The sequence below is a fragment of the Plecotus auritus genome (assembly GCF_963455305.1).
Source record: "Plecotus auritus genome assembly, chromosome: 1".
Classification (NCBI taxonomy): domain Eukaryota; kingdom Metazoa; phylum Chordata; class Mammalia; order Chiroptera; family Vespertilionidae; genus Plecotus; species Plecotus auritus.
In genome coordinates, this window is record NC_137770.1 from 60,128,131 (window position 1) to 60,150,763 (window position 22,633).

The following is a 22,633-nucleotide window of genomic DNA, read 5'->3' on the forward strand; positions in this document are numbered from 1 at the left end:
AATCTAAAAAACAAAACAAACTAACAGAAACAAACTCATAGCTATGGAGAACAAATTGATAGTTACCAGATGGAAGTGGCTTAGGGTGATGGTTGAAAAAGGTGAAGGAATAAAGAAGTAAAAGTTTCCAGTTATAAAATTAATCATGGTGATGTACAGTAGAGCTAAGGGGATATAATCAATATTGTAATAAATATGTATGGTGTCAGATGGGTGCTGTCAAAGCAAAAATGACAGGGGACAGAATTAGGAAAGTTTTCTTCAATGAAAGAAAATCCAGAATTCAGTCTGAACTCAACTCTGCTGACATAAATGATGGAAAAGATTTCAAGACCTGAGGTGGGGAATGGAGGGTAGGGATTCTGAGTTAGAGCAGAGGAGCCCTACTCATCTGTATTTGCTAATTTGCCTTACCCAAAGGAAAAATAAACTTTCTCTTATCCTCATGACAGGAGGGAGCATTACAACTTGGGGCAAGGCCCCAACCCAAGTTAGAAACCCTCCATGGAGACTGGGCAACAGGGGCCTATTTTCTTGATAATTATATTCAAGAGCTCTGGCTCTCCCATATCCTTGAGAAAGCCAGCCCTGTGTTGTAAAACTGGCAAGTGTCTTTTTAAAAGTTTCCATCTTAAAAGGTCAGAGAAAGAATTTACAATTCTAAGATTTCCAGAGTAAATGCTCTAAGAAAAGGGAGGTGAGAGCCTCTGGGGTTAGGTCTCTGGATTCTGCAAGGACAAAGGTGAGGGGGAGAGCAGGGGCCGACAGTCAGAAAGAAGCCTGGAGTTGTGCCCAGCTGAGGGAAATGTTAAGGCCATCTTGGTTCATATTTAACACTAAAAGAAACATTAAAAAATAAAAATATCAATATCAAATCAAATGTATAACCACGAGTGGAGATAATCTACCACATTGTGTTATCATCAAAGTGCAATGGTCAATTTATCACACGAAAACCAGGCGTTCTTTGTCCTCCTGCCTGTCTGCCTTGCTTTCCCTCTTTAGACTGGCAGTTGGCAATTGAGTGCCCACAGCCAAACCCAGTCCATAGTTTTTGTTTTTAAAATAAAGTTTTATCAGGATACAGCCATACCCATTTGTTTACTTAATGTCTTTGGCTGTTTTTGCACTAGGAGTGCTGAGTTGAGCAGTTATGACAGAGATTTCATGACTCACGTAGCAGAAAATATTTATTATCTGGCCGTATATAGAAAAACAATTTGCCAACTCCTGCTTTAGACTAGTTCCTAGAGTGACAGGAGCTTTGTAAAAACTGAGTTCTCAGATATATAATAGGACCCTAGTCACCTGCAGGTCACTTGATACCAATAAGTATCTAGAAATATCATCTGTTGTTGTTTACATATGTTAAAGGGTAAGAAAAATACAAGTGATAAAAACAAAGGAGGAGTGATTCTCCTCTTTTAAACTATCATACATTCACCATTGTTTTTCTGTATTAACATGATTGTGCTTCTCAGAATATAAGAAATATGAAACTAAAGAAATCTGAATCAGCTCAAAGAGATATTTTATAATAAATATAACTTTCTTTTACTGGGATTCTTCCCGAGTGTTTTTTTAAATTTATTTTTAATTTTATTTTAAGCATAGCTCTCTTTTAGCAGACCACTTCACTTACTTTAGAGTGCATTTTAATTGCACTCAAATTTTATAGAAGGTGTCCTGCTGAGTTATTACAGCCACTGACATGGGACAGAGCAGATGGCAAATCACAGACTCCATTATGGCTACTCAGTTACAAAGTAGGTTGCCTCTCAAGGAGTGAGAGCCCTGCCACTGGATGAGAGCAAGCAGAGGGATAATGACCAGCAGTCAGGGATGCAGTAATAGGGATTTTGAGGGAGGTTCGCCTGGGTAAATTCTAAGTTCTTTTTCATATTGCATCTAAGGATCTGTAAGTCTTTATTATTTAACATTAGGACTTTCTGTAAACTGAAAAAGCACACATTTTATCAGAAATTTTAAAGAAATTTACATATGCTATTCTAGAATGATGACTGGTGATTGAATGCTATGAATAGTAAACTTTGACGAAGAACACTGATTTTGGTTCAGTACACATCCATCAGTAAGGGGGTTGAAAATGACTGATTATCTGGGCCATCATCTACTCAGCTCATGTGGAAATATAATCCGATCATTAATATAAAACAACAGGCCTCTAATATTTGTACATAAATAGTTTACATGTTATATACAGTATATATCTGAACAAAATGCAGTTACAAAATTAGACCAGGTTTCAAAAGGTAAAGGATAGTCAAGTATTAACCCAATTCTAAATCCTTACTGAAACGCCTCAGTCAGGGTATGTGTCTGTATGGCTCACTTCTGTAGTGCCATATTGACTGTGGTGTTTGGGTTCTATGGGTGCTCAATAAATCTTGATTTTACTGAATTAGCATCAATGATATCAATGTAGGCAGGAATGATATAGTCTAATGTTAGGGTTAAGGCATTATAATGGCTCTAGATGTATCCCTGACATTAATAGGCTTTGTAACCTTGGATGATGCACTTTGATCATCAGGCTTTAACTTTCTCAGATATCAAACAAGGCACTGTTTGAGTGTATGAGAATTACTTGTAGGGCTTGTTAAAGCAAAGATCATTGGGCCCCACCCTCAGGTTTCTGATTCACTAGGTCTGGGGTAGGGTGGTAAATTTGCATTTCTAAGTTCTGAGGTGCTGTGAATGCTGGTAGTTCAGGGGCCACACTTTGAGAACAAAATAAAAGCCTGAGAAGATAGTGGTAGTGAATTACCACATCATTAATATTTTAAAGCTGTAAGAGAGACGGTACACTAAAATGGCCCATGAAAATGTAATTGTCTTTTACATCAAAATTTCAATTAAATTAGAAGAAGAGATATGAATGTGTGTGTTTTTAAGATCTCAACAGAGATTTTTGAGAACATAAATGTCCTATGGTACTTACGTCATAGCTTGATAAATGGATTCAATCCCATAGCGCATGGCAAACTCATCGACTATTTCTTGGGAAGCATCATCAAAGAAAACCTTCCAGGCTTCATCCCCTTTGACCTCTGGGATTTTCACTGCACCATTAGATTTCACTTCAGTCAAGTAATGGAACAGATTCTAAAAGTAAGTGGTTTTCAATTGTTCAGTAATTCATTAGAATAGGCCAAAAGTATTTAACTGTAACTTTCAGTAAATTATACTTGAATTGTGATTGCATCTAATGTTTCATCAGTATCTGTACACAATAGGAATACCTTGGATCTTTATTCTAACATCAAATTTATGCAAATTCTGATTATATTTCTCCCTGGGTCTATACAGGATCAATAATTAAAATGTTTCATACGTACCCAATCATTTTAGGAGAAAGTAAAAGTTTTTACATGCAAACATTTCTAAATGCTAGAACATATTTTGCATATGGGCTCAGAACATTTTAGAGCCCTGATTGAATAATCTGATTTTGGCTGTGTTAATACAGAATCTAGGTTTGTAAATGATACTAAAGGACTTTTGCTGCAAAATGGTAAAGAATCAGGGCAATGAACTGAGGTTGAAATGCATGTTTGAAAATTCTATAATAGAAAATCTCACTACATAGAATTGCTTCTGTTTCTAACAAGTTTAGAAACTGCTGCATGGATGTAGCCTGAAGGAGTCTTTCTTGAATTTCAGGTATTTGGTCTTAGTTTGTTTTGTTTTGTTCTTTGACCAGCAGGTAAATCTCCAAAAAGCAAAGCATAATGCTGTCCTCCTGATCCAAATCTTCTCCACCCACACCTTAAGGCTCCCATCTTGCCAGTTCCAAGATTTTTTTTTTTTATTGGCCTAAAAACTTAACCACTATGAATAGTAAACTTAAATATCATCTGTTGTTGTTTACCTATGTTAAAGGGTAAGAAAAATACAAGTGTTAAAAACGAAGGAGGGGTGATTCTCCTCTTTTAAACTATCATACATTCACCATTTTTTTCTGTATTAACATGATTGTGCTTCTCAGAATTCCTTCTTGAAGGAACAATAACACTGGACAGATAGTAGTTAGAAAATTAAGCCTATGTCCTATATCTAATAACTATCTATAGTAATAAAAGGGTAATATGCTAATTAGACCTTCTGGAAGTCATTCTGGACGTCCTTCCTGACGAAGCTGGGGCTGGAGGGAAGCCAGCCCCGGGTCCTGGTGCCAGAGGGAAGTCGGTGCTGGCAGCCGGGGGAAGGAAGGCCTACTCTTGCACGAATTTTCATGCATCAGGCCTCTAGTATAATATATAAAAGGTCTAATACCTCTTTGGATACAGGGAAAAGTACGTTCCTCAATTTCTCCTAGTATTTTTTTTTTTTTTTGATACATGGGACAAGTGTCATTTGTATCAGAGAATGGTTTTGGTAACACCTCTAACTAAGCTCTCCGAAGCAAAGCATCCAATAGAAGCCCAAGATTATTTGTGTATCTATACCGAGACACAAAAAAGAACTGGTGAGTCTGCCTGTTAGAATCACATAGGGTGGTCTTTACTTCTCTCTAACCCAGCCATGCCCTACCTTTTGGGTGGGTATATTGTCTACTACTATGAGTGGGTAATTACATTCTGACACTCTCATACCCAGATATGCTTGTGGAAAGGGTAGATAAAATGCAGAGGGTCCAATATGTATGAAGCGCTTTGTTGTACTCAGAAAAAGGAAGAAAAAAATATTGCTTATTACACTGGCTCCCAACTCCTTTAGCACGACATCAGCATTTTATAGTTCTAGTTGCAAACAGTATTATTAATTAAACCTTCAATAAAGCCTAAACACTAACTCAGAGTTCTCAAAAAACATTCATTAGTTATATCCTCTTCTTCATTACTGGAGTACCACTATATCTTTTATGCTTCCAAAATATTCACCATGACTTATTTATGCAATAAATGCTTTTTAACATTCTTTGTTCTCCTTGCAAGAATGGTAATTTCATTTGGTCTATTAGTTTATTATCTCATTGCCTTGTTTATTCATACCCATCACATGTGCTTGTTCTAAACTCCCATTAGAGGACACCCACCTGCATCCTTACTGCTAGAGTATAGAGTAAGAACTCCAGAAACAACTCCACGAAGCTAACTCAATTATGTATTTTAGACCAAAAATTTTATTGTATGATTTACAATCCAGACCAATTTCTTTTTTAGGATTTTTAGTAATATAATTCCAGTTCCTTACCTCATGTAAACATGTATACTGTATATGATATGGAGCAACCTTCTCCTCTCCTTTTATTTCCACATTGATTTTCAATCTAATGGCCCCAGATACAGCTGACTTATCTGTCCGTTTCTCTGACAAAATAAAAAGGAATTGGTCACTCATTTGTGATAACCCCATATTTCGCATACAAGTTCTGAGAGGCTTAAAAGGGGCTTACATTGCTAAAAGCCATTATTCTAGATCAGGCTTGATTATCCCACCATAATGATTCTGCTGCATATAACTTAAAATAATGTGCCTATTGTGTCACTGTGATTGTCAAACTACATTTTAGATACTTCATATAGAAAAGCTTAATCAGAAGACCTTGCCATTCTGAGATAAATGTCTGGGTACTTGGTTAGAATATCCAATAAAATTAAATTATTTGGCCATTTAAAAGCAATATAACATAAACATAAAATTAACCAGGAAAGTAATTTATCTAAAAGCTTCTACTCTTTCTTTCTGTGCTTGAAAAGATGAGTCAAAGCTCTGGCTAACAAAAGAAGAATTATTGTTTTCTTTGTTAGTGATTCATCAAGACCTACAGTCTGCCGCCTGTGCTTACTCATGAGTTTTGGATTAACTGTTTACTTGAATGGAATCAATATGTAGTTAATACAGTCAAGTAGTGTGTATGTACACACACGTACATTCAATACTAATGAGTAGCTTTGAGAGAAATAAAAGCAGTCACAAAGTTCCTAGAGTGTGAATATAGGTAGGGGACCTAAGTTTGTCACCCACTTCACAGATGAAACATAGAGAGGCAAGCTGACCCATTTCATAAACAAAGTGTCAGGAGGGAGAGTGCCACAAAATAGTGGTATCTTTCTAAGTATAACTATTTTTAGCCATGAGATAAATTTAAATCATGAAATCTACTTCTTTTTCTTATGAAATATCTGCTGACTTTTTATTGTTAATATTTAATAGTCACTGTGTTGTGAAGATTCTTCCCTCGGGGATGTCAGTATCATGAGAGTTTCTCTTGCTGGCTGAGAGATTCTTGATTCTCAACAAATATTAAAGTTCTCTGCTGGGGCCAAGAGAAATTCAACTCCCAGGGCTTTTTTTTTTTTTTTTTTTCCACAGAGCTCTTTTCAGAGTCCCAGGGGAACACTACTGGTTCTATAAGTGTCATCATCCCAATGCATTCAAGGGGCACAGGCTCTGCTTGGATGCCCAGAGTTTTTGGCCAAGTTCTCCTCTGCCTGGTGGAATGAATGCTAAGTGATACGGAAGAACGCTATACAAAGAATGGAAATATGGGGCTTGTGTGGACTGAACCACTGAAGCATTACACGCAAAGCTAAAACTTGCCCTCCATCCCTCCTCTTTTAAAAATTTATAAACCAGGAAAGAGGGCACAGAAGTGCAAACGGAGAATGAGCAGGCAGTCTTTCATGCTGTGTAATATCATGTTTTCCTCTCCATAGACGGAAGGGCCTTTTCAGCATGAGAGCTGAGTAGCTGACTTTACTAACAGCACATTCAAATTCCTTGGCAAATAATATACCCATGTGTCTTTTGTCAAAAGAAAATTTGAGAAATTTCTGTTCTGAATTCTAACTGCCTCAATTCAAGGATATGCTAACTTATTACAGGAAAATGTCCAAGTATAGGCATTTAATTGAAACACAATTTGTGAGTATTGCACAGAGTTAATGACCTGAAGTTTACCCTGGCCTAACATCTCTATTTTCACATATAAAGCTATTTTATAGTAAAAACTAGTGGCCTGGTGCATGAAATCCGTGCACATTAAAAGAGAATTAATTAGAGGAAATAACTTAATATTGCTATTTGCCCTTTCTCTATAATAGAAGTGTCAGAGATGAAAGAAAATTAGTAAAATGTATATGAAAACCTTCCTCCTGTCAGAGTCTGGGGCACACCATAGGACCCAGAGTCAAGTCCCCACCCACCCACATGTGCCTCAAAATCGCGTGAGACCCATACCCGGCCGCCCCCCACCCCAGTTGGGCTAGATCCAGACCCAGCCAGTCCCACCCTTGTCAAGCCCCACCAGGCAGGGGACATAGCCTCAGGTCCCTTGGCCTGGTGCCAGGATGGGGGGCATGGCCTGAGGTCCCCCAACCCAGACCGAGGCAAGGGGCATGCCTTGAGGTCCCCTGTCAAGCCCTACCAGGTGGGGGATATGGCCTGAGATCCCCTGTAAAGCTCCGCTGGGTGGGGGGCATGGCCTAAGGTCCCCCGTCAAGCCCTGCCAGGTGGGGGGACACAGCCTCAGGTCCCCTGGCCCAGTGCTGGGGTAGGGGTGCAGCCTGAGGTCCTCCAGCCTGGTGCTGGGGTGGGGGGAGCAGCCTGAGGTCCCCTAGCCCAGCACCAGGACGGGAAGCACACCTTGAGGTCCCCCATCAAGCCCTGCTGGGCTGGGGGGGGGGTGGCCTCAGGTCCCCTGGCCTGGCGCCGGGGCAGGGGGTAAGGCCTGAGGTCCCCATCAAGCTCCACCTGGGCAGGGGTGCAGTCTGAGGTCCTCCGGTCTGATGCTGGGGTGGGAGGCACAACCTGAGATCCCCTGTCAAGCCCTGGCAGGTGGGGGATGCAGCCTGAGATTTCCTGTCCAGCCCCATGGGGGCGGGGGAGGGCGTAGCCTCAGTTCCCTGCTGATTGCTCGTTAAGACTCCTTATGGGAACTTGGCCTCAGCTATGGGTGCAGCCATCTTTGTGATGGAGTGATGGTCAATTAGCATATTCCCTCTTTATTAGATAGGATAAGATGTGGGAAGATGATGATTATAACTGAGGTAAAAATTTTATGCCAGTAATGTAGATGCACCAATTCTCTTTAAGGACAACTTCTTTAAAATAGTTTTTTGTTAATTAATTCTTAGTGTAGTTTGAATTTTGTGTGCAGATAAGTTATATATTGCTCCTTCTTTAAATTATTATATAATTTAGAGTTTTATTAATTTCATGACCTTATCTTTCTATTTGTCAAATATTATATTACTTGAAGTATGCACATTTTAAAAAACCCAGAAGCACTCTTCAATTTGCTAAAATATATTGCTATCCCAAATGGAAACTCTTTGTAATCTTGGAACTGTGTAACCCCTTCTTTGATTCACCATCAGCCCTTAATAATTCAATTAAAACATTCCCAATGACATGATTAAGAAATTTTGGATCATATACTTTACAGAAACTGAGGTGATCCTTATTTTGTACTTCTATTAAATCAGCACTGAAGATTATAGACTACTATTCAATTATAGTAAAAATCAAATTAAGTTATCTTTATTTAATTATTGGTTGCATAATAAAATTTCATTTAACAGTCATGCCAATTAAACATATTCTCAATATTGTCATTATTAGAGTAAGCATAAGTTCACAGATGTACTTGGCTTTGCCAGCTAAAGATGACATTTATATCACCATTTGAAAAATATCTAAAATACATATTTTGCCAAAATTCATTAAGGGACCAAAAGGAAATAACTCAAACAGTATAAAGTCACAGGTTGATTATTAGTTTTTATTACATTTGGCAAAGGTTTTTGGAACTACATTTTTCCGATTTAAAAATTAAGAATGGGCTAATATTTTCCTCCTGAAATACATCTAGTTGATTCTTTGACTTCTTTTCATCTCAAACATATCAATGTCTTTCAATAATACTAAAGTTGAATAAAGAATTATCCCATTTTGTTTCTAATGAAACTAGACCACATAAAGTCCAACTGAATTTTCTAGAAAGAAAGGCATTGGCCACTTTTGTCTATATGGGAATAGAATATATGCCACAGATATTCTGGAAATTTATTTAACTTTTTATCAGATACTCACCTAAGTTGTACCAGACATCCATTTCCCCACTTAGGGTCCTCACTTCTACAATCGTTTGTCCCAGAAAATCATCTGATTCCTTTTTGAAATGTTGCTTGACTCTGGATTTGATATCATCATCTTCATCCCACACTCTGACTTTGATTCGATCTGTGGAGTTATGGCACTCACTGAAAATAAATGTGGGTAAGTTAACAACCACCAACAACTGCTCTAAATGACGTTTGATGTTAGCAACCTATTTTAAGCTGTATAATCCAGGAAGGCATAGTATACTACATAATAAATTATATTTCCCACTGACCCATTCAATCCATGGTATGTTGTAGGTATCAGGGATATTGAAGAAAGTTGTATTAGTTAAATAATGTCAAGTAGAGAAAAATCCTATCCCATTCCATCTATTTCCTTGAACTAAACTAGATATAATTAAATTTGGGTCAGAAATATTTGTTTGGGGTATTTTGACTTATTTCTTATTCATAACAATTGTCTACAACAACATATTTGTGCTAAAAATTCTGCATCATAAATATAAAACTAATTTTATTGCAATGGGTGTTGCAAAAGTAGACATCACACAATCCACTTGATAAACTAAAAATCCCAGTAGCATATAATATATTGTTAAATCAAGTAGACTGATAACATCCCTTTGTTTTTAACAATAAGCTACACATTTTAGTCCATTCATCATTTCCAGGATTCTTCCTCTCTATCTTGCTGATGCAAACTACTTAATATTGGCCATACATAAAACAGTCTTTCTTAATACTACTAGAGGCCCAGTGCACGAAATTCGTGCATGGGGGGTGTGTCCCTCAGTCCAGGCTGCACCCTCTCCAATCTGCGAGCCCTCAAGGGATGTCCAACTGCCCGTTTAGGCCCGATCCCTAAACAGGCAGTTGGACATCCCTCTCACAATCCAGGACTGCTGGCTCCCAACTGCTCGCCTGCCTGCCTTCCTGATTGCCCCTAACCGCTTCTGCCTGCCAGAAGCTGATCATCCCCTAACCACTCCCCTGCCAGCCTGATTGATGCCTAACTGCTCCCTTGCCAGCCTGATTGCCCCTAACTGCCCTCTCCTGCAGGCCTGCTCACCCCTAACTGCCCTCCCCTGCAGGCCTGGTCACCCCTAACTGCCCTCCCCTGCAGGCTTGATTGCCCCCAGCTGCCCTCCATTGCAGGCCTGGTCCCTCCCAACTGCCCTCTCCTGCTGGCCATCTTGTGGTGGCCATCTTTGTGTCCACATGGAGGCAGCCATCTTTGACCACATGGGGGCAGCCATCTTGTGTGTTGGAGTGATGGTCAATTTGCATATTACTCTTTTATTAGATAGGATGACTTTTATATATACTGTTCCTTAATGTTTTCCTGCCTGCTAACTAATCATTCTTTAAGTATCAACTAGTCACCTGCTCTTTATAACTTTTTCTATAGCTTTTGGAGCCAGTTTGAATGATCAACCCTGAATCCCAATTTACTATGTACATGCATTCACTTTAGCATAGGGGCCTTTAACTAGGGGTTATTGGCTGAGTTCTGAGCATCACTGAAGTTGGACTTAAAAAAATTAATAAAAAAAATAATCTTTCTTTTACTTCAATTATGAATAAAGGCACCAAACCACAGCAGTATTATCAATATCTGTGAGATATTTCTCACCATGAAAGCCACAGTTATTTACATATAACATTACAAGTGTTATGGAATTAAACTATTCTATTGTTTATAACCATCTTTACTATACTAAAGCTAAATCAACATAATTGGTTTGATTTTAATTCTATGGATTTTATCCTATGCATCTAAAAATAAATTTTGAAAAAAGTTTTTATAGTCTTCACCAGCTTGCCAATGGGCTCATAGTACATAAATTATTTAACAACTTCTGACAGTATACTCTCTCTCCCATTAACCTATGAGGCAAAATAATATAGCATATACAAGAATGAGACTTGAGGTCTGACATGTCAATGTGCAAAACTGTAGCACCCTATTTCTGCTTAATGTAAAAGTTTTCAACACAGAACATTCTTCTAATTTCTGGGACATTTTGGTCTCTTCAACAAACCTTGAAGGGCACTCTTGGCATTCAATGAACTAGATAAGGGATTAAGACACCCTACCATCTAAAGAACAGTTCACATGATTTAAAATGACTCAAAGGCGCCGAAACCGGTTTGGCTCAGTGGATAGAGCGTCGGCCTGCGGACTGAGAGGTCCCGGGTTCGATTCCGGTCAAGGGCATGTACATTGGTTGCGGGCACATCCCCAGTGGGGGGTGTGCAGGAGGCAGCTGATCGATGTTTCTCTCTCATCGATGTTTCTGGCTCTCTATCCCTCTCCCTTCCTCTCTGTGAAATATCAATAAAATATGTTTAAAATAAAATAAAATAAAATAAAATGACTCAAAGGCATTGATGAAGATGCAAAACCAAACCTCAGTTTGGAACTTAACCCTTTAAATAAAAACACCAACTCTTTAGTATGTTTAACAAGATTCTAAAATTTTCTGGCAAACAACTAGTACATAATATCACTAGTAAATAATTGTTATTATTCATAACTTTACCAAGAGTTGTTTTCTATTTTGAGAAATTACATTACCAATGTCAAAACCACTCAAAGTATTTGAATCAAAATATTTGTATCAGGTACACTTTAGATGGTCACAATCATGCTAATTCTACTTACAGATGAAAGTATGTTGTCTACTAACCTATGTATTGTAGGTTAGTTGTGTCTACCTTTACATATTTAAATACATGTTAGGTCAATGGAACAGAATAGAGAGCCCAGAAATAAACATACATCTGTATAGTCAACTAATAGTTGAGAAATGAGGCAAAAAAATACAATGGATAAAGATAGTCTATTCAATAAATGGTGTTGGGAATATTGAACAGATACATGCAAAAAATGAAATTAGACCTTCTTACACCAAATACAAGTATAAACTAAAAATAGATTAAAGACCTAAAAGTTAGACTTGAAACCCTAAAAATCCTTAAAGAAAACATATGCAGTGAAACCTCAAATATTTCTCGTAGCAATATTTTTTTTCTGATATATCTCATTGGGCAAGGGAAACTAAAGAAAAAATAAACCAATGGGACTACATCAAACTAAAAGGTTTTTGCACAGCAAAGATAACCATCAACAAAATGAAAAGACAACCCACTGAATGGGAGAACATATTTGCCAATGATACATCTGATAAGGGGCTAATTTCCATAATTTATAAGGAACTTATACAACTCAACACCAAAAAAACCCAAAAGATCCAATTAAAAGAATTGGCAGAAGATCTGAGTAGACACTTCTCCAAAGAGTGCATAAGGATGACCAATAGGTATATGAAAAGATGATCAACATCACTATCATCAGAGAAATGCAAATTAAATCCACAATGAGGTATCATCTCATACCTGCTGGAATGGCTATCTGTATACACTGAATGGCCAGATTATTATGATCTCTGAACACATAAAAATCTGGCCACTCAGTGTATTTCTCTTGAGTACCTCATTTATTTGATATCAAAGATACTATAAATCATGCATCTGATCAGTTTTCCCCTTTGCACTGGCTGATAGAAAGCTCAGGGCAAATAGGTGGTTGATCTCCAGCAAAAGTCTAGAATACTTTTGGTACCCATTTGAGATACAAATACACTGAGTGACCAGATTATTATGCGATCAGAAATCATAATAATCTGGCCACTCAGTGTATATATAAGGCTAATATGCTAAGTGTCTGTCTGACTGGTAGTTATGACGTGCACTGACCACCAGGGGCAGACACTCAATGCAGGAGCTGCCTTGACACGCAGTGGCCGTTTACAGAGAAACGGCACCATGGACCTGGTGCCCACAAAGCAACACTCTGCTTCCCACAAGTGGGACACAGCACCCCCCCACCACCACTCCGGGGTGACAGCCCACCAAATTGCAGTCGACTCTGCCGAGACCCCATAGTGCATTTTACACTTTAACCAAATGTCTGTGAAGCGTTTTCCCATGCCTCATCTCATTTGATCCTCACAGAAGTCCTGGAATAGGTAGATAGGAGACTCAGTGGAATCCTATTTTCCTTTCATTAGCCAGAAAACAGAGATTTAGAAAGCTTAGAAACTTGACCTGACTGAAAAGAAGTAAGAAACGGTGGACCTTGAAAATGACTTCAGGTTTTCTCACTGCACAGAATATAGTCAAACACTCCTGCAGTTAAATATTTTACCTTTGTTCACCCTGCATGGTCTACAATAATAATCTGCTTCGTGTTGATATTTACTGACAATTACCTGAAAGAGAAGTTGGGGTGCTTCACTGAGTTGGAAAAAGTTTAGCTAAATCAGAAAGCAGGTCTAATTAAGAAAGCTTATTCTATAGCTATAAAAGGCTAAGTTGACTATCGCATGCACGATACATATAAAGCTCTCGCTGTCGCCAATCACACGCGTGTGTTTCAATCTGTCATTGTCGATCATGAATTTGGTTGACACTTCTATTATAGAGAAAGGGAAAATAGTGATATTAAAATATTTCTTCTAATTAATTTTCTTTCAATGTGCATGAATTCGTGCACCAGGCCACTAGTCATTGAAAAAAACAACAAACAACAAGTGTTGGCAAGGATGTGGAGAAAAGGGAACCCTCGTGTACTGTTGGTGGGAATGAAGATTGGTGCAGCCACTGGGAAAAGCAGTATGGAGTTACCTCACAATTAAACATGTAACTGCCTTATGACCAATGATTCCACTTATGGGAATTTATCCTAAGAAACTAATTCAAAAGTATGTATGCACTCCTGTATTCATTGTAGTGTTATTTACAATAGCCAAGATTTGGAAGCAGCCCAAGTATCCATGAATACATAAGTGGATAAAAAAAGCTATGGTACATTTACACCTTGCAGTACTACTTGGCTGTGAAAAATAAAGAAATCTTACCCTTTGTAACATCATGGATGTACTTGGAGAGCATTATGCTAAGTGAAATAAGCCAGTCAGAAAAAGGCAAGTACCATATGATTTCACTCATATGTGGAATCTAATGAATAAAATAAATTAACAATCAAGTAAGTGAAAGACTCATAAATAGTAGGCTGACAGCTATGTGGGGGCAGGGGGCTCGGTGAGAAGGTGGAAGCATTGAGCAAACAAGAAAAAAAAAGAAAGAGAAAAAAAGTCTTGGACATGGACAACAGTGTGGTGATTGTGGGGCCTGTGGACTCAGGGATGGAGGGAGGTGGAGGAGGGCATAGGGGGGATAAATGGTGATGGACAGAGACTTGACTTGGGGTAGTGAACACACAATGCAGTGTGCAAATGATGTGTTGTAGAATTGTGCACCTGAAACCTGTATAATTTTGTTAACCAGTATCACCCCCATAAATTCAATAAAAAATAAAAACATCAAATACATATTAGAATACATATATTTCTCCTTTATATTTTAGTTGTAATATAATATTTATTTTGAAATTATATCTTTAGATTAAATTATAATTATTTTGTTTCAGAATAAAAATATCAAAATATTTTATATTAAAAGGTCATTGTGTCTGAAAGGTTTGGGAACTACTATTGTTATGACTTAACCTCTATGAATCTCATTTTCTTTATCTATAAGGGGTAATAATAAGTATCTTACAATATGTTTATGGAAAATAAGTGAAATAATGTCTTACAGCATTTAGCACATGATAGACACCTAGTGTTTGATCTATACTGGTCATATTATTATGTCATTATTCCATAAGTTCTTTTTGAAGGTAGAGCCTATTTAATATCTCTATCCTTGACACAGTTTCTAATGTGCATCTTTCATTAAAAATTTTTGCAAAGATTTTCCAAAATAAAAATCCCCTTTATTTTATTTGAAGGAAAAATAATTTTATAATTCTTAGAAATATAACAGTTATCAAATTCCCTAAATTTGATAGCTATTTTATTGGTAAAATGTGGTGGAAATAGTGAGGAGGAAGAAAGAAAGAAAATTAATTCATGATACTATATCCCTAGAAGCTAATAAAGCCCACTTTCAACCAAGGAGAACAGAGTAGATAACAGCACAGCTGTCTACCATCTACTCAAAAGTCCAAGGATAACTATAAACAATACATGCCTGAAAATATGGTAGGAATCATATTTAGACAGCAAAATATTTGGAAATTTACCCCAAATTAATATTATATGACTAAGATTTTAATTTTTCTGCTATGAAAAGTATACATAGAAACAAAAATTCCAACTACTATCTAATTTGCCTCATTCTTATTTTAGAGAAAATGAAATAAAATGTAGGGTATCAAGAAAAATAGTTACCAATGCCATAAACTTAAAACTCAGAATTTTATAAAAGCAGAAAAAAGTCCCTTTTTGTCACCTTTGATACATCACAGGAATTCATGCCTAATTTCTAGAGTCAGATATCTAATTTTTAACCTGCAAATAATAAGTAAAATAACTAGCAAGCTCTAAATAATAAAGTTTGGTAACTATTTCTAGAATCTATTCTTTAACAAGATAAAAATAGTCTGTCTTATTTTGAAGAAAAAGCTTTTGAAGGTCTAGTCTATGTTATAAATTGAAGGTAAATAATTTTAGCTAAATAAATATACAAACAGTAATCTGTATAAAAGAGTAATAACAAATATGTATATGTGTGTATACATACATATAGTATCAACTCTCCCTCTCTGTATATAATTCATTATGTAAGTATGTTATATAGCAAGAGTGGACAGAGATAGTACTATCTTTCTTTCCAAGAGTCTATGAGAAATAGCTTATTTTTGTACCAGGGAGAAGTACACCTTCCAAATGCCCACCTATTTTTCCATTAAGTTTCTGCATTAATTTGGTTTGTATTTTTTTGTTTTTATTATTATCAAAATATCAAAAGTTCACTATGCCCTCATCCATATATCCATCTATTTATTCAATCACCCACTAAGCAGTTATTTATTGAATAGACACAATGGAGGCTTATCGAGGTTACATAATTTAATCAACCAAACTCTTCCTTTTTTAAGGTCAAAATAAAACATATATGAAATTAATTGATTCAGGAGAAATATAAATAATTAATGATCTTCCCCTAAAAATATATGTGTGCTTTTGCCAAAGGGAATTTCACTGTCTCTGCATTTCTCATTGATTCTATTTAATTTTCATTTTTAAATTAAGTAAACCTTAAAATTTAGAACAATTTTAGATTTACAGAAAATTTGCATGGAGAGTACAGAGACTTCTTTGTGCCACACTCAGACTCCCCTTTTGTTAACATTGTTCATTAATAACACTGGTTCCACTTGTTTCTCATAAAGACGTACTAGCTCCTACTTTCATTATGTTTTCTCAAGTGCTATTTTTGAGGAACATTAAAAATAAAAAATTTGAGGTTTAAATGGTCAAAAACGTATATTTTGATCTCTTCAGAGTAAAGACAGCAGTGAGACTGATGTTTCTAATACAGGTACTGAAAATTAGTGAGGATTTTTCAGTGGGTATAAAATCAGAGATTTAGTCTAAGATAGTGTGGTGGAAAGTCATCTCGTATAAATGCCCGACATCTCTAAACATTCTCCTTTCATTTGTCTCTATCCTTCATCTTTTCAATACTTAAGCTAGATAACTCATGTTGCTAGATTCCTTTGCAGCTATGGTTAATATATTTGACCTGCAGTCAAGTAAGATCTGAACTCAAAATTTAGCAAAGTGAGGCAGTATTCTGGGTTTTGCTTTTTTGGCAACAGCAGTAGTGGAGGTTTAGTACTTTGATGTACAGTGTCTAATATTTAGTTCTCAGGGGCAAAAGTATTGATCAGTGGTGGCAATGGTGTTTTCTTCAAAGAAACCCTATGATATAATTGGACATTGTCTCTGCATAGTAGCTTCAGAGGCTGGTACTCTGACCTCTCCCAAAATTCTCAAACAACCTAAAAGTCTATGAAATAATATTTTTCTACATAAGCTAGCTAGAGTAAACTCTGTTATTTTCAACTAAGGATACTGACTAACAGTAATTTTAAAAGAATTATGGGAGTTGCAATAACAGAACTTAAAATGAGAAACTGGCTCTGTGAGAGGATATGGGAAGACAGTAAAGATTTAATAACCTCAGGCTGAAAAAACAATGCACTTAAAAATGCAATGGCAGAAAAGCTATACCTTGGAATTCCAGCAATATGCCAACGGAAGCTTTTTTTTAGTATGAATGGTAGAAATAAAATTCAGAATGTTGGCGTATGCTTATTAAACCTCTCTGCTTTAAAAATATACTACAGTAGAGGTGCACTCAAAGTACAGCTAGACAATCTGTACGTAGAGATACCAGGGAGCACAGCTATGCCAAGAGGGGATCACTCTACCTGTGTCCTGCCATTTAAATTGACTGAGAAGATCATAATTTGGAAGCCTGCAGGGTAGAGAAAAGCCAGTTGCTTCTGGATATAAAAATGCACCTATACAAGCAGAGGTTTCTAAGTGCAACTTCAAAAAGAGATACAATTATTGCCCCAGAGCTTTTCAAACATCTTCCTTTAGGAAGTCTCTCAGTGACAATGAAGGAGAAATTGGTGGCAAATATCCAATTAATGGTGTTGTAATTTCATGCTGGCATACTACATTGTAGGGCCCGAGACAGAAGCCATTCGATTGAGAGGAATTGGTCAGAACAGAGGAGCCAGTAGCAAAGAGTTAAAATTTCTCAGCTTATGTGATTCCTCATAAAATTGGCTTGAAGCCCATCTCCTGGAAGCCTGGTAAATTTTCCAAGGAATAGTGTTCACAAATGTGCCTCTAGTTTGACTGGCTATAACCATACTTAAAGTAATGTCTAAGTTCTTGAGTCACAACAATTGAAAGTGGGGTCCAAGTACATTCTCTTCCCAATTAGGAAGACCACATGCCTAGATTTCCTGGGATGGTGCCAATTTATAGTTATTATATATATATATATGGCCTTTCAATAAATTTTAGAGCCCTCATTCATTTACTGTCACTTTACACAGTACCTGCTTAGAGTGTGTAGGCACTGACAAACTGTGCAAGGATGTTCTCCCAAGAGGTACAACCACGGAATTGGAGGAAAATGGATAATAGAAAATTTACCCTCCCCAAAAGTACCAGGGCCTACCATGTTGGCTAGCCAAGTAACTACTTCTACTGCTAGGATAGGAAGCCTTGAGTCCAGCAGGTATATCTATCATGATATACCAACAGTCATGAATTTCCCATTTTCCATCTTACTGAATGAGACTTTAACATTGTTGTATTATCCTGTTATCTTCTTCTCTATATAATAATACACTGGGATTATTGGAGGAAGATGCCTTGTCTCTAATTTATAGGTCCAAGTATCACAAAGGAAAACCTGGAAGTGGTAGAGAGACTACCATAGATCCTGGACTTTAAAACTAAATGCAGTAACTGGATATAATTTTTGGATTACCTGCCATGAAAGGGAGGGGATGAATTGATTTAATTATAGAGGTATAAAGTTTGCATATACATTTTAGTTAGTCAAAGGTGGAAGGTGGCAATACTGTATAAGTTTGTTCATACAACAAACTTGCAACCCCTCTTTTCCCTTTCCTACTTTTATGCAATATCCCAGCCTTCCTGCAACTTCAGATGATCACTTGATATAGCTCTTCCAATGAGATCTAAGCAAAATTCTTCTGGTCCTATTTCTTCTATTTTATTTTTTTATTACCCTGGAACATGGATGTAGAGTAGCCTACATGGATGTTAAAACAGGAAGATAGAGTAAGCTTTGTTTTTTGATGAAATAACTGAGTTAAGATATGGACCTCAAATGCCTATACCTGGAATTCTTGTTGAATAAAATAAATCTCTTTTTGAGTAAGCCACAATTGTGCTTGATGGGAAACTGGGTGAAATCCTAATTCAATCAAATGGGAAACTAATTCGAAGGACCTACTAAGTTAATTTTTAGTAGTGATGTAAAATTTGTTTAATTTATTAACTGTTACTATATTTTTTCAGGTCTTAAAACTTTTTGCGTATTAAAAATTGTACATTTCAATAATTAATATCATTTGCATAAGAACAACAAAAAAGGCACTCTGATCAAACTGTATTTTACAGCCTGCAGGACCCCTTGGACCAGCTTCTTTTTTACTCTAGATTTCACTGCCTCCCACCCAGCTTCTTCCTTCACCAGCATGCATGTTCTTTTCCTCCCCTGCCAGCCAGACGGGCAGATGGGAGAGGCAGGCGCGGCTGTTTTCATTGTCAGTTCTCTGATGTGAAATGGGCAGCAGTGTTATTTAAACTGATCCAACCTCCTTGCAACTTACAAAGTTAAATGGCTAAAAGAAGGAAAATGAGAAGGCAATGCTTGTGGGATGCAAGTTCATATTGCCAGTGTGTGCCTCATTACGATCTACCTGCTTGCTTCTCTGATTCAATCCTTTCCTTTGAGGGCAGTGGATTTTTTTCTTGCATTCTGTCTCCTTCAGTTTTGACTTAGTGAATTTCCCATCTCAGTCATATCATGCTTGCAGACATGGCTGTACTATTTTTTATTCTTGCCATGTTTTGAATTATTCCTTAAATATTTAACATGAATTTCACAGATCTTGACTTTTATGAAAATATAAAGGTTTGCATTTCAATAGGCTCATGTAGTAAACAAAATTTAACAAAGAGAAATGTCTACACACGAGAGAAAAATCTATCACATACAATAGAGAGAAAAAGCACAGTCCCATTAAATCTTAATCTGCTAGACCATTTTCAAGCTTATTTATTAGCTAATAATGACTCCTGGTTTAATTTGCCAGTTAGTGAATTCGCCCTTTTTATTATTAGAGAATGAGGTATTTTATTGTACAAACTCTTGATAAATAAAGTAAGTACTGCTAGGACCATTTGCTTTGTAGTTTTTCTTTAATTAAAAATAATTCCATTTGAATAGAGTGGTTCATGTCTAACTTTATGATTTTCATTCTTAAAGAGAGGACTAATTTTATTTATTTATTTCATTATTAAGGGAAAACATTTTGCCTTTGGGGACTCAGGATTATTGTGTGTGTGTGTGTGTGTGTGTGTGCGCGCGCGCGCACGTGTGTTTTGTTTTTAGTTCACAGGAACCATTCATTATCTCTGTAGAGCCGATCACTATTTGTCCAATTTTCTTTGGGCAACCATCCAAGTAACTAATTTTTAAAAATAATTATTCATTCCAACCTAACAAATGGTCTCACTGCAAATATTTTCATATTTAGAGTTTCCTGGATATGGCCCAAATGCATACCTCTTCAATAAATGGTGTTGGGAAGATTGCCCAGGTACGTGCAAAAAACTAGATCCAACTTACACCATACACAATATTAAACTCTAAATGCATAAAAGACTTAAATGTAAGTCACAAAACCATAAAAATCCTAGAAGAAAACAGGCAGTAAAATCTCAGACATCTCGAGTAGCAGTATTTTCACTGATATATCTCCTAGGGCAAGGACAAAAAAAACAAATAGGACTACATCAAAATAAAAATCTTCTGCACAGCAAAAGAGAACATCAACAAAATTAAAAGGGAACCTACTATATGGGAGAATATATTCGTCAATGATATATCTGATGAGGGGTTCATTTCCAAAATATACAAAGAACTCATACAACTCAACGCCAGGAAGACAAACAAGCCAATTAAAAAACAAGCAAAGGACCAGAATAGACACTTCTCCAAAGAGGACATAAAGATGACCAATAGAAAATGTAAAAATGTTCATGGTCCGTAATCATCAGAGAAATGCAAATTAAAGCTACCATAAGGTATCACCTCACACCTACCAGAATGGCTACCATCAATAAATCAACAAACCACAGTGCTGGTTTGGAAAGTGAGGATATGGTAAAAAGAGAACCTTCCTGCACTGTTGGTGGGAATGCAGACTGGTGCAACTACTATGGAAAACAGTATGGAGGTTCCTCAAACACTAAAATACAAAACGGCCTTTTGACCCAGTGAATCCCAAAATACTAATACACTAATATATTACAAAATACTAATACCCCTAGGTCCGTAGTAGCATCCTATCTAATAAAAGAGTAATATGCAAATTGACCACATCTCCACTACACCCACAAGCCATGCCCACCAGCCACGCCCACCAGCCAATCAGGAGCAAATATGCAAATAAACACAACCAAGATGGCTGTGGCCACAGAGAGCAGGAGGGAGGCTTGGATTTCCCTGGCATTGGAGGAAGCCAAGCTTTCCGCACACCCTGGCGGGCCCAGGCCTCCACTCCAGGCTACAAAGTTTCAATGAAAGAAGATACATAAACCCAAACAGAAATGGCAGCAGCCACGGAGCTGGAAAGAGCAGGAGGCTAGGGTTGCCCCCGGTGATGGAGGAAGCCAAGCTTTCCGAACACCCTGGCAGGCCCAGGCCTCTGCTTAAGGCTACAAAGTTTCAATTATAGAAGATAAATAAATCCCAACAGAAATGGCTGCAGCCACGGAGCAAACAGAAGGCTTGGCTCTGCTCCAGGCTACAAAGTTTCAATTGTAGAAGATAAATAAATCCCAGATACCAGGGCCTCTGCTTGGGTCGCCAGGGGGCGTGGTCGGCCTGCAAACCACCACAGGCCCCTCACCCAGGCCACCCCACACCCCAAAGGAACCCCCACCCTGATCCAGGACACCCTTCAGGGCAAACCAGCTGACCCCCACCCGTACACCAGACCTCTATCCTATCTAATAAAAGAGTAATATGCAGACTGACCATCACTCCAACACACAAGATGGCTGCCCCCCATGTGGTCAAAGATCCCGCCCCCATGTGGACACAAGATGGCCAGCAGGGGAGGGCAGTTGTGGGCAATCAGGTCAGCAGGGGAGGGCAGTTGGGAGGGAGCAGGCCTGCAAGGGAGGGCAGTTGGGGGTGATCAAGCCTGCAGGGGAGGGCAGTTAGGGGTGACCAGGCTGGCAGGGGAGGGCAGTTAGGGGCAAACAGGCTGGCAGGGGAGCAGTTAGGCATCAATCAGGCTGTCAGAGGAGTGGGGCAGGGAGAAGGGAGGGAAGCAGACCGCTGCAGGAAGCCCTATTGCAGGAATCTTCCTGCAACGGGCCTCTAGTTATTAATAATAGCCAAGATCTGGAAATAGCTCTTGAGTAGAGGAGTGGATAAAAAATCTGTGGTACATTTATACAATGGAATACTACGTGACTATAAAAAGAAGGAGCTCTTAACCTTTGAGACAGCATGGATGAACCTGGAGAGTATTATGCTAAGCAAAATAAGCCAGTCGGAGAAATATAAATAATACATGATCTCATTTATATGTGGAATTTAATGAACAAATAAACTGATGAACAAAATAGGTCCAGAGGCATGGCTACATAGAACAGAATAACAGATCTCAGTGGGGAAGGGTATGGAGGGGCGGGAAGAGATTAACTAAAGAACTTATATGCATATATACATAACCCATGGACACAGACAATAGTGTGGGGAATGCCTGGGGTGGGTAGGGTTTGAGTGGAAGGGGGCACAAAGGGAAAAATGGGGGACATGTAACACAGTCAGCA

The 22,633-nt window shown here is 37.7% G+C and overlaps 1 protein-coding gene across 1 annotated transcript in view; it reads right to left on the minus strand.

The window, feature by feature from the left end:
• The window catches only part of UNC13C (unc-13 homolog C), a 579,627-nt gene that overhangs the window by 269,145 nt on the left and 287,849 nt on the right, over positions 1 to 22,633 (minus strand). Inside the window, exons 11-13 of the mRNA XM_080645235.1 lie at positions 9,061 to 9,230; positions 5,218 to 5,333; positions 2,963 to 3,126 (exon numbers count right to left, since the gene is read on the minus strand). Coding sequence (XP_080501361.1) covers positions 2,963 to 3,126; positions 5,218 to 5,333; positions 9,061 to 9,230 — 450 coding nt within the window. The remainder of the gene's footprint in view (positions 1 to 2,962; positions 3,127 to 5,217; positions 5,334 to 9,060; positions 9,231 to 22,633) is intronic.